This window comes from Oncorhynchus masou, chromosome 27 (genome assembly GCF_036934945.1).
Source record: "Oncorhynchus masou masou isolate Uvic2021 chromosome 27, UVic_Omas_1.1, whole genome shotgun sequence".
NCBI classification, from domain to species: Eukaryota; Metazoa; Chordata; class Actinopteri; order Salmoniformes; family Salmonidae; genus Oncorhynchus; species Oncorhynchus masou.
This window is the reverse complement of record NC_088238.1, coordinates 4,565,069-4,578,806: the sequence shown is the minus strand read 5'-3', so window position 1 is coordinate 4,578,806 and position 13,738 is coordinate 4,565,069. Positions and strand designations below refer to the sequence as shown.

The 13,738-nt window shown below is 41.9% G+C and overlaps 1 protein-coding gene across 1 annotated transcript in view; it reads left to right on the top strand.

The window, feature by feature from the left end:
- LOC135515575 (receptor-type tyrosine-protein phosphatase beta-like) overlaps positions 1 to 13,738 on the top strand; it is a 141,899-nt gene that overhangs the window by 92,350 nt on the left and 35,811 nt on the right. Inside the window, 7 exon segments of the mRNA XM_064939196.1 lie at positions 3,289 to 3,432; positions 3,688 to 3,711; positions 3,714 to 3,845; positions 3,848 to 3,962; positions 4,173 to 4,279; positions 11,686 to 11,791; positions 12,320 to 12,400. Of these exon segments, the coding sequence (XP_064795268.1) occupies positions 3,289 to 3,432; positions 3,688 to 3,711; positions 3,714 to 3,845; positions 3,848 to 3,962; positions 4,173 to 4,279; positions 11,686 to 11,791; positions 12,320 to 12,400 (709 nt within the window).

Below are 13,738 nucleotides of genomic sequence, written 5' to 3'. Positions count from 1 at the left end.
GAAGAAGGAGCCAGAGACAGAGAAGAAGGAGACAGAGACAGAGAAGGAGACAGAGACAGAGAAGAAGGAGACAGAGACGAAGGAGACAGAGACAGAGAAGAAGGAGACAGAGACAGAGAAGAAGGAGACAGAGAAGAAGGAGACAGAGACAGAGAAGAAGGAGACAGAGACAGAGAAGAAGGAGACAGAGACAGAGAAGAAGGAGACAGAGACAGAGAAGAAGGCGACAGAGACAGAGAAGGAGACAGAGACGGAGAAGGAGACAGAGACGGAGAAGGAGACAGAGACAGAGAAGGAGACAGAGACCGAGAAGGAGACAGAGAAGAAGGAGACAGAGACAGAGAAGGAGACAGAGACAGAGAAGGAGACAGAGCCAGAGAAGAAGGCGACAGAGACCGAGAAGAAGGAGACTGAGAGAGAGAAGGAGCCAGAGACAGAGAAGAAGGAGACAGAGACAGAGAAGAAGGAGACAGAGACAGAGAAGAAGGAGACAGAGACAGAGAAGGAGACAGAGACAGAGAAGAAGGAGACAGAGACAGAGAAGAAGGAGGCAGAGACAGAGAGAAGAAGGAGGCAGAGACAGAGAGAAGAAGGAGGCAGAGACAGAGAGAAGAAGGAGGCAGAGACAGAGAAGAAGGAGCCAGAGACAGAGAAGAAGGAGCCAGAGAAGAAGGAGACCGAGAGAGAGAGAGAGAAGAAGGAGACAGAGACAGAGAGAAGAAGGAGACAGAGACAGAGAAGAAGGAGACAGAGACAGAGAAGAAGGAGACAGAGACAGAGAAGAAGGAGACAGAGACAGAGAGAAGAAGGAGACAGAGACAGAGAAGAAGGAGCCAGAGAGAGAGAGAGAGTAGGAGTGAGAGAGAGAGAGAAGAAGGAGCCAGAGAGAGTAGGAGTGAGAGAGAGAGAGAGAGAGAGAGAGAGAGAGAGAGGCAGACAGAGAGAGAGGAGAGAGAGAGGCGCCAGAGAGAGAGATTATTTATTAATTTATTATTTATTTTCCCTTTTGTACTTGAACCATTTGTACATTGTTACAATACTGTATATATACATAATATGACATTTGTAATGTCTTTATTCTTTTGAAACTTTTGTATATTATCTACCTCACTTGCTTTGGCAATGTTAACATAAGTTTCCCATGCCAATAAAACCCTTGAATCAATAATGCCAAAGATATGCCCTCTGGAGTGGCTAAGTGCAAGCTACCAAATGGTCAATATCAGCTGCCAAAGTGACAATACCATTATCAGATGAGAGAGGAAGGCTATAGTAGCAAGAACACTTCCTGTGGTCTGTCATTGCTCATACAACTGCACCAAAGGCCCCTCTAGAAGACTGTGTGAATCCCAAAACGCCCCTCTATTCACTAATAGGGCTCTGGTCTAAAGTAGTGCACTATATAGGGAATAGGGTTCAGGTCTAAAGTAGTGCACTATATAGGGAATAGGGCTCAGGTCTAAAGTAGTGCACTATATAGGGAATAGGGCTCAGGTCTAAAGTAGTGCACGATATAGGGAATAGGGCTCTGGTCTAAAGTAGTGCACTATATAGGGAATAGGGCTCTGGTCTATTCCAGACGCAGCCCCTGAGATTAGAACACTAGTTGGAAGTAGACAGGAGATAGGAAGACATCTGATGTCATCTAAAGTGGACAGGATCAGGGTGAAGTCCACAGGGGAGCATTGTGGAAGCAAGACATCCCTGTTAGCGGGTGCTAACTAGCCTAACTGTGGTTCTGCTGCCCCCCTACGGAAGTTGCAGCCTCAGGAACACATTTAAATAAAGATATCCTGAAATAGCTCAAACACCTGGGAGAGCAGCAAAGAGAGAGAGAGTGAGGGAGGGAGAGAATGTTGGAGATGACAGAGGGGGGTGATGAGAGGAATGAGAGCAGAAAAGAGAGATAGAGAGAGAGATTTAGAGAAATAGGCTGCTAGGCCAACTCAAATCCTCTCCCCTCCTCACCCTCTGCCTCCCCTAGGGGGATGGAAATGCCAGGGATTTGTGTTTCTTTTTTCCGGAGGGAGGGAAGGAGGGAGGCAGGGAGGACGACATCATCATAACCAACAGAACATAATTAGATCAGTGGAGACGGTGCCATATTAACTAACACAGCCTCCAGATGGCCTCAATGGATGAGACCAGGCATGTGTGTTCTCTCTCTATCTCTCTCTCTCTCTCTCTCTCTCTACTCTCCTCCACCTCTCTCTCTCTCTACTCTCCTCCACCTCTCCCTCTCTCTCTCTCCTCCACCTCTCTCTCTCTCTCTCTCTCTCTCTCCTCCACCTCTCTCTCTCCTTTGCTCTCTCTCTCTCTCTTGCTCTCTCTCTCTCTACTCTCCTCCACCTTTCTCTCTCTACTCTCCTCCACCTATCTCTCTCTACTCTCCTCCACATCTCTCTCTCTCTCTCAATCTATCTCGATCTGTCTCCTCTCGCTCTCAATCTCTTTCTCCTCTCTACCTCTATCTCTCCCTCTCTCTTTGTCTTTCTCTCTCTGTGTCTCTCTCCCTCCTCTCTGTAAGTGGACAGATTTACTAGTGCCATTCACAGCGTGGTTTATAAGGAGGCAATGAGCTTTCACACTTCTGTCAAGAGCCCTGCTGTTTCACTGTCTAACCGTACAACGAGACGAGCAGATACAAACTGAGAGAGAGAGAGAGAGAGAGAGAGAGAGAGAGAGAGAGAGAGAGAGAGAGAGAGAGAGAGAGAGAGAGAGAGAGAGAGAGAGAGAGAGAGAGAGAGAGAGAGAGAGGGAGGGAATGAGAGAGAGAGAGTGAGAAAGAGAGAGAGAGAGAGAGAGAGAGAGAGAGAGAGAGAGAGAGAGAGCACATGTTGTGGATGGGGAGGGATGGGACCAATCCAATTACAATCTGTCTCACTGCTAATCAACCAAAGAAACAATACAATATAACCTTGTCTGAGCTGGGCCTGATATAGAGATTCAGTGGCATACATACAAATGCTGGAAAAGCAGTAGGAGTGTGATTCTGGGTGTAAAAGCGGCCTATTGTCAAGTCAATCATTATTTGTCCCATAATAGGGGAAATTGAGTTAGCAGTTTTGATATGATATGAGATATATGACACAAGAGGAGATACATGGCAGCATATTTCTAGAACAAGGATGGCCAACCCTCCCCTGCAGAGATACTTGGTGTGCAGGCTTTTAGTTCCAGCCCTACTCTTACACATCTGGTTCAGCCAATCAAAGTCTGGATTATTTGACAGACACACCCCTTGAACCAATCGCCTGTCTTTTTTTTTTTTTTTTTTTACCCCTTTAGGCCCGCCCCCTACCACAATACGGGTCAATGAGAGGGCGGTACGCATCACCCCCTCCACCATTTTGTTCAAGTTCAACTGCAGCTGGTTCAGCGATGTCAACGGAGCCGTCAGGCTCTTCACTGTCATCGTGGCTGAGTCCAATGGTACAAGGTTCCTCTTTATATACCGCTTTCTCAGTACGGCTCAATATATTTTCTACACAATTTCCTTACTTACTTTAACATAATGTTGGATATGTCTGATAATGATGCTGATGAAATCAAATACATTTGAATTTGAAAAACTTCAAAATGTAATTGATGAGGAAGTGAGAGAGTTTTTTTTAAGGGAGAGCTGAAGGGGATTTAGTACACTTTTGAATCCATCCAACTTTATTACTCACTCTTGACCCGTTACAGACAATGAAGTCCTGCAGACAGAGCAGCTCCACCTCTACCTTCCTTCCAGGACTACAGAACCAACAGCTCCGTGCGGGCCTACCAGACAGGCTACTTTCCCAGTGGCTGTGCCCAGGAACAGGGAATGGGAGCTGGGCATGTGTTTGAGGTCAACCTGGGGCGGGGCTGGATCGCCTGGGAGGGCCTTGTGATTCAGAGGAGGATGATGATAACGATCACAACAGTGATCTCTACCACTTCTGTGATGGGCCTCTCAAGCCTAATACTGCCTACAGGTAAACAATAATATGGCCCCACACAAACCAAACACTTTACCTAGGTTTGAATTACTTTAAAAAAACGCCCATCCTAATCAAGTCTTACAGGTCATACTAACCCTTGACCTTGTCTAAGAGGGCAAAAGAAGGCAGAATATTATAGCCATTTATGCTCACCAGGGAAATAATTTGATGGAAGTCAATGGCTGTTCTCTGTTCTCTGTGCAGAATCAGTGTCCGTGCCTTCACTCAGCTGTTTGACGAAGACCACAGAGAGTTCCCCCAACCTCTCTACAGGGACACCTTCCTGTCTCAGCCCATCAGGACACAAGCAGGTGAGCTTTACCTCTGATCCTGTCCCTCTCTTCCCCCTCTCCTTCCCTCTCTCTCCATTACTCTGACACTTCCTTTCTCCACCCATCAGGACACAAGCAGGTCAAGCCACACTATATACCCTCTACCGCTGACCCTGATCCTCTAATCTCTCTCTCTCCCATCTTTCTCTCTCTCTACCCCCCATGTTCTCTCTCTCTCTCTCTCTCTCCCTCCATTTTCTTTCTCTCTCTCCCTCTCTCTCCTTCTTGACGTCTGAAAAAAGTAATTAATCTTACCAAGACATCCTGTATAATAAAATAAATAAACCTTTCCAACCTGTTCTAAGTTTACATGCAGGTGCACTGATTAAATGCTGCCAGTGCACTGCCAAAGTATTCAGACCCCTTGACCTTTTCCACATTTTGCACATCTATTTTCAAGTCTGGGCTCTGGCTGGGCCACTCAAGGACATTCAGAGACTTGTCCCAAAGCCACTCCTGCGTTGTCTTGGCTTTGTGCTTCAGGTCATTGTTGGAAGGTAAACTTCACCCCAGTCTGAGGTCTTGAGCGCTCTGGAGCAGGTTTTCATCAAGGATCATTCTGCACTTTGCTCCGTTCATCTTTCCTCAATCCTGACTAGTCTCCCAGTTCCTACTTCTGAAAAATATCTCCATACATGCTTCAACCACCATGCTTCATTGTAGGGATGGTGCCAGGTTTGCTCCAAGTTTGTCATCTCCCTGACCAAGGCCCTTTTCCCCCAATTGCTCAGTGGCCAGACGACAACCTCTAGGAATAGTCTTGGTGATTCCAAACTTCTTCCATTTAAGAATGATGGTGGCCACTGTGTTCTTGGGGACCTTCAATGCTGCAGAAATATTTTGGTGCCCTTCCCCAGAGCTGTGCCTCGACACAATCCTGTCTCGAAGCTCTACTGACAATTCCTTTGACCTCATGGCTTGGTTTTGTCAACTGTGGGACCTTATATAGACAGATGTGTGCCTTTCCAAATCATGTCCAATCAATTGAATTTACCACAGGTGGACTCCAATCAAGTTGTAGAAACTTGTCAAGGCTGATCATGGAAACAGGATGCACATGAGCTCAATTTCGAGTTTAATAGCAAAGGGTCTGAATACTTATGTAAATAAGCTTGTTTTTGTGTTTTTATACATTTGCCAAAATTTCAAAAAACCTGTTTTCGCTTTGTCATTATGGGATATTGTGTGTAGATTGATGATGGAAACAAATCCTTTATACATTTTGGAATAAGGCTGTGTAACGTAACAACATGTGGGAAAAGTCAAGGGGTCTGAATGCTTTCAGAAACCAGTGTACACCGGCAGTAACATTACACCTATTACAGCAGTGAGATTGTGTTGTGTGCAAGTCCTCTCGTCCATTGATTTAGACATTAAACCCTGCAGTGCTATCTAACAATATAGTGCTTTAATCTCCTGCTCAAATGGTTCCTATTTCTCACTCACCTCCGCTCTGTCTTTAACGTTGATCCATCAAATATAGTACCAGTAATATGGAGAAAATTAAAACATCTCATCCTGCTGCCCTGATTCAAATAAAAGACTGGGGAAGGGCCGCAAACGTTTTGATCGAGGAGACTAACGAGTAGTCACAGTAAGAGGATTTACTACTATAGTCACAGTAAGAGGATTTACTACTATAGTCACAGTAAGAGGATTTACTACTATAGTCACAGTAAGAGGATTTACTACTATAGTCACAGTAAGAGGATTTACTACTATAGTCACAGTAAGAGGATTTACTACTATAGTCACAGTAAGAGGATTTACTACTATAGTCACAGTAAGAGGATTTACTACTATAGTCACAGTAAGAGGATTTACTACTATAGTCACAGTAAGAGGATTTACTACTATAGTCACAGTAAGAGGATTTACTACTATAGTCACAGTAAGAGGATTTACTACTATAGTCACAGTAAGAGGATTTACTACGATAGTCACAGTAAGGGGTGTATTACTATAGTCACAGTAAGAGGATTTACTACTATAGTCACAGTAAGAGGATTTACTACTATAGTCACAGTAAGAGGATTTACTACTATAGTCACAGTAAGAGGATTTACTACGATAGTCACAGTAAGGGGTATATTACTATAGTCACAGTAAGAGGATTTACTACTATAGTCACAGTAAGGGGTTTTATTACTATAGTCACAGTAAGAGGATTTACTACGATAGTCACAGTAAGAGGATTTACTACTATAGTCACAGTAAGAGGATTTACTACTATAGTCACAGTAAGAGGATTTACTACTATAGCCACAGTAAGAGGATTTACTACTATAGTCACAGTAAGAGGATTTACTACTATAGTCACAGTAAGAGGATTTACTACTATAGTCACAGTAAGAGGATTTACTACTATAGTCACAGTAAGAAGATTTACTACGATGGTCACAGTAAGAGGATTTACTACTATAGTCACAGTAAGAGGATTTACTACTATAGTCACAGTAAGATGATTTACTACTATAGTCACAGTAAGAGGATGTACTACTATAGTCACAGTAAGAGGATTTACTACTATAGTCACAGTAAGAGGATTTACTACTATAGTCACAGTAAGAGGATTTACTACTATAGTCACAGTAAGAGGATTTACTACTATAGTCACAGTAAGAGGATTTACTACTATAGTCACAGTAAGAGGATTTACTACTATAATCACAGTAAGAGGATTTACTACTATAGTCACAGTAAGAGGATTTACTACTATAGTCACAGTAAGAGGATTTACTACTATAGTCACAGTAAGAGGATTTACTACTATAGTCACAGTAAGAGGATTTACTACTATAGTCACAGTAAGAGGATTTACTACTATAGTCACAGTAAGAGGATTTACTACTATAGTCACAGTAAGAGGATTTACTACGATAGTCACAGTAAGAGGATTTACTACTATAGTCACAGTAAGAGGATTTACTACGATAGTCACAGTAAGGGGTTTTACTACTATAGTCACAGTAAGAGGATTTACTACTATAGTCACAGTAAGGGGTTTTACTACTATTGTCACAGTAAGAGGATTTACTACTATAGTCACAGTAAGGGGTTTTACTACTATAGTCACAGTAAGAGGATTTACTACGATAGTCACAGTAAGGGGTTGTATTACTGTAGTCACAGTAAGGGGTTTTACTACTATAGTCACAGTAAGGGGTTTTACTACTATAGTCACAGTAAGGGGTTGTATTACTGTAGTCACAGTAAGGGGTTTTACTGCTATAGTCACAGTAAGAGGATTTACTGCTATAGTCACAGTAAGAGGATTTACTACTATAGTCACAGTAAGAGGATTTACTACGATAGTCACAGTAAGAGGATTTACTACTATAGTCACAGTAAGAGGATTTACTACTATAGTCACAGTAAGAGGATTTACTACGATAGTCACAGTAAGAGGATTTACTACTATAGTCACAGTAAGAGGATTTACTACGATAGTCACAGTAAGGGGTTGTATTACTGTAGTCACAGTAAGGGGTTTTACTACTATAGTCACAGTAAGGGGTTTTACTACTATAGTCACAGTAAGGGGTTGTATTACTGTAGTCACAGTAAGGGGTTTTACTGCTATAGTCACAGTAAGAGGATTTACTGCTATAGTCACAGTAAGAGGATTTACTACGATAGTCACAGTAAGGGGTTGTATTACTGTAGTCACAGTAAGGGGTTTTACTACTATAGTCACAGTAAGGGGTTTTACTACTATAGTCACAGTAAGGGGTTGTATTACTGTAGTCACAGTAAGGGGTTTTACTGCTATAGTCACAGTAAGAGGATTTACTGCTATAGTCACAGTAAGAGGATTTACTACTATAGTCACAGTAAGAGGATTTACTACGATAGTCACAGTAAGAGGATTTACTACTATAGTCACAGTAAGAGGATTTACTACTATAGTCACAGTAAGAGGATTTACTACGATAGTCACAGTAAGAGGATTTACTACTATAGTCACAGTAAGGGGTTTTACTACTATAGTCACAGTAAGGGGTTTTACTACTATAGTCACAGTAAGGGGTTTTACTACTATAGTCACAGTAAGGGGTTTTACTACTATAGTCACAGTAAGGGGTTTTACTACTATAGTCACAGAAAGAGGATTTACTACTATAGTCACAGTAAGGGGTTTTACTACCATAGTCACAGTAAGGGGTTTTACTACTATAGTCACAGTAAGGGGTTTTACTACTATAGTCACAGTAAGGGGTTTTACTACTATAGTCACAGTAAGAGGATTTACTACTATAGTCACAGTAAGGGGTTTTACTACTATAGTCACAGTAAGAGGATTTACTACTATAGTCACAGTAAGGGGTTTTACTACGATAGTCACAGTAAGGGGTTTTACTACTATAGTCACAGTAAGGGGTTTTACTACTATAGTCACAGTAAGGGGTTTTACTACTATAGTCACAGTAAGGGGTTTTACTACTATAGTCACAGTAAGGGGTTTATTACTATAGTCACAGTAAGGGGTTTTACTACTATAGTCACAGTAAGGGGTTTTACTACTATAATCACAGTAAGGGGTTTTACTACTATAGTCACAGTAAGGGGTTTATTACTATAGTCACAGTAAGGGGTTTTACTACTATAGTCACAGTAAGAGGATTTACTACTATAGTCACAGTAAGGGGTTTACTACTATAGTCACAGTAAGGGATTTTACTACTATAGTCACAGTAAGGGGTTTATTACTATAGTCACTGTCACAGTAAGGGGTTTTACTACTATAGTCACAGTAAGGGGTTTTACTACTATAGTCACAGTAAGAGGATTTACTACTATAGTCACAGTAAGGGATTTTACTACTATAGTCACAGTAAGGGGTTTATTACTATAGTCACTGTCACAGTAAGGGGTTTTACTGCTATAGTCACAGTAAGGGGTTTTACTACTATAGTCACAGTAAGGGTTTTTACTACTATAGTCACAGTAAGGGGTTTTACTACTATAGTCACTGTCACAGTAAGGGGTTTTACTACTATAGTCACAGTAAGGGGTTTTACTACTATAGTCACTGTCACAGTAAGGGGTTTTACTACTATAGTCACAGTAAGAGGATTTACTACTATAGTCACAATAAGGGATTTTACTACTATAGTCACAGTAAGGGGTTTTACTACTATAGTCACAGTAAGGGGTTTATTACTATAGTCACAGTAAGGGGTTTTACTACTATAGTCACAGTAAGAGGATTTACTACTATAGTCACAGTAAGGGGTTTTGCTATTATAGTCACAGTAAGGGGTTTTACTACTATAGTCACAGTAAGGGGTTTTACTACTATAGTCACAGTAAGGGGTTTTACTACTATAGTCACAGTAAGGGGTTTTACTACTATAGTCACAGTAAGGGGTTTTACTACTATAGTCACAGTAAGGGGTTTTACTACTATAGTCACAGAAAGGGGTTTACTACTATAGTCACAGTAAGGGGTTTTACTACTATAGTCACAGTAAGGGGTTTTACTACTATAGTCACAGTAAGGGGTTTTACTACTATAGTCACAGTAAGGGGTTTTACTACTATAGTCACAGTAAGAGGATTTACTACTATAGTCACAGTAAGAGGATGTACTACTATAGTCACAGTAAGAGGATTTACTACTATAGTCACAGTAAGAGGATTTACTACTATAGTCACAGTAAGGGGTTTTACTACTATAGTCACAGTAAGAGGATTTACTACTATAGTCACAGTAAGGGGTTTTACTACGATAGTCACAGTAAGGGGTTTTACTACTATAGTCACAGTAAGGGGTTTTACTACTATAGTCACAGTAAGGGGTTTTACTACTATAGTCACAGTAAGGGGTTTTACTACTATAGTCACAGTAAGGGGTTTATTACTATAGTCACAGTAAGGGGTTTTACTACTATAGTCACAGTAAGGGGTTTTACTACTATAATCACAGTAAGGGGTTTTACTACTATAGTCACAGTAAGGGGTTTATTACTATAGTCACAGTAAGGGGTTTTACTACTATAGTCACAGTAAGAGGATTTACTACTATAGTCACAGTAAGGGGTTTACTACTATAGTCACAGTAAGGGATTTTACTACTATAGTCACAGTAAGGGGTTTATTACTATAGTCACTGTCACAGTAAGGGGTTTTACTACTATAGTCACAGTAAGGGGTTTTACTACTATAGTCACAGTAAGAGGATTTACTACTATAGTCACAGTAAGGGATTTTACTACTATAGTCACAGTAAGGGGTTTATTACTATAGTCACTGTCACAGTAAGGGGTTTTACTGCTATAGTCACAGTAAGGGGTTTTACTACTATAGTCACAGTAAGGGTTTTTACTACTATAGTCACAGTAAGGGGTTTTACTACTATAGTCACTGTCACAGTAAGGGGTTTTACTACTATAGTCACAGTAAGGGGTTTTACTACTATAGTCACTGTCACAGTAAGGGGTTTTACTACTATAGTCACAGTAAGAGGATTTACTACTATAGTCACAATAAGGGATTTTACTACTATAGTCACAGTAAGGGGTTTTACTACTATAGTCACAGTAAGGGGTTTATTACTATAGTCACAGTAAGGGGTTTTACTACTATAGTCACAGTAAGAGGATTTACTACTATAGTCACAGTAAGGGGTTTTGCTATTATAGTCACAGTAAGGGGTTTTACTACTATAGTCACAGTAAGGGGTTTTACTACTATAGTCACAGTAAGGGGTTTTACTACTATAGTCACAGTAAGGGGTTTTACTACTATAGTCACAGTAAGGGGTTTTACTACTATAGTCACAGTAAGGGGTTTTACTACTATAGTCACAGAAAGGGGTTTACTACTATAGTCACAGTAAGGGGTTTTACTACTATAGTCACAGTAAGGGGTTTTACTACTATAGTCACAGTAAGGGGTTTTACTACTATAGTCACAGTAAGGGGTTTTACTACTATAGTCACAGTAAGAGGATTTACTACTATAGTCACAGTAAGAGGATTTACTACTATAGTCACAGTAAGGGGTTTTACTACTATAGTCAATGTCACAGTAAGGGGTTTTACTACGATAGTCACAGTAAGGGGTTTTACTACTATAGTCACAGTAAGGGGTTTTACTACTATAGTCACAGTAAGGGGTTTTACTACTATAGTCACAGTAAGGGGTTTTACTACTATAGTCAATGTCACAGTAAGGGGTTTTACTACGATAGTCACAGTAAGGGGTTTTACTACTATAGTCACAGTAAGGGGTTTTACTACTATAGTCATAGTAAGGGGTTTTACTACTATAGTCACAGTAAGGGGTTTTACTACTATAGTCACAGTAAGGAGTTTTACTACTATAGTCACAGTAAGGGGTTTTATTCATGGATGTTCGTGTGTTCTTGTTTTCTCTCCCAGAGCCCCTCAGCGGAGTCATCGAGGGCATCAGCGCCGGAATGTTCCTCATCGGAATGTTGATCGCCGTCATCTCCCTCCTCGTCTACAGGCAGAGAGTCCGTAAAGTGTGAGTGTCTAGTCCGGGACGTTTCACCTTGCCTGAGACCTGAAGACCTGCGTCACCTCTCTGGGATAATGCCTAGGCTTTAGCTCAGTGGGTTGACACAGTTTGACACTCCTTTTGGGGACACGAAACAAACATAACGCTGGAACTCACGTGTAGATGCATATCTTGAGCTATTAGACAGTAAATAATGTTTCTGTTTGTTATTTATACAGGAAGTAAGCTGCAGCTCTAATGATCGGCATCCTCAAACTCAGTCTACCAATTATGTCTAACCTTATTGTAGAGTCCAGAACCTATCATTTATCAAGCTAACGACTGTGTAACTAGGAATTATGTATAAATGACTGAAGAATGAGTAATTTGCTGTTGGACAGACGTACTGTAGTGTGTGCCTGTGCCTGTTCGTGTGTGTCGTGTGTTGTGCATTGTGCTTCCTATTGATGCAATTCTAATCCAATTTTACAAATTGGGTTAAAAATAAAGATATCGATTTATAGTTGAATTGATTGCATGGTTGTGTGTACACAGGGCAGTACAGGAGAGCCCAGTGGTACGGATGAGCATGTGGAAGCAGGGGCCTACATCAGGGATGTATGTTGGAGTCAGAAGGTGAGACACACAGAATCGTTTCTCTCTTTATACGTCATCCGCAATCATAACATTCAGGTTCTCTGGTAGGTGGAAAACACGCAGGTCTATTTACCAATCAGACCCAGTGACCAAACTAGCATAGCTACCCTTCACCATTGACCAAGCTAGCGTAGCTACCATTCACCATTGACCAAGCTAGTATAGCTATCCCTCACCAGTGACCAAGCTAGCATAGCTACCCTTCACCAGTGACCAAGCTAGCATAGCTACCCTTCACCAATGACCAAGCTAGCATAGCTACCCTTCACCAATGACCAAGCTAGCATAGCTACCCTTCACCAATTGTCAGGACCCGGTTACGAACCTGGGTCTCCGGAGTGAGAAACAGTCACTTAACCAACTGAGCCACGAATAGTCAGCAGAACCCAGAAGATGAGGCAGACACAGCAGTACTTAAGACGGTGTATTTAATAAAGTAAAAAGGAGAAGTCCTTCAATACAAAAATAGTAAATCCAAAAGATGGTAGGAATAGCACAAAAAAGCCTTAAGAGATCCTCAAAAACAAAAACAGAATTCCACAAGAGCATCCACCGGAATCGACAAGAATACACAGAACACTAGGGCTGGGTGCTAACATACAAACACAGAACTGAGGGAAACTAAGGGTTTAAATACAATCAGGGAAAAACGAGGCACAGGTGCAAATAATAATGGGGAACAAGGGAAAAAACATAAGGTCAAAAAGCACAATGGGGGCATCTAGTGACCAAAACCCGGAACAACCCTGGCCAAATCCTGACAGAATCCCCCCCCTAGGAACGGCTCCTGACGTTCCTACCAGCTCTCTCAGGGTGGAGGGCCCTGAACTGACGAATGAGGTCAGGGTCCAGGATGTCTTTGGCAGGAACCCAGGAGCGCTCCTCGGGACCGTAGCCTTCCCAGTCCACCAGATACTGCCAGGACCGCTGCACCCGGCAGGAATCCAGTATCCGATGGACGGTATAAGCCGGCTGGCCTCCAATGACACGAGGCGGAGGTCTGTCTGCCAGGACAAGGGGAGAAAAAACAACAGGTTTTAACAATGAAATGTGAAATGTGGGATTAATCTTAAGGGATCTGGGTAAGTGTAGGCGATAAGAAACTGGGTTAACTCTCCTGGCAACCTTGAAGGGACCGATGTATTTTTGGGACAGCTTGCGAGACTCCACCCGTAGAGGTAAGTCTCTTGTAGAGAGCCAGACTCTCTGGCCGGGGCGCAGGGTAGGCCCGGGACGGCGACGTCTGTTGGCTTGTTGTTGGTACCTCTGTGAGGAACGCATAAGATTAAGACGGGTCTTCCTCCACATAAGCCGACA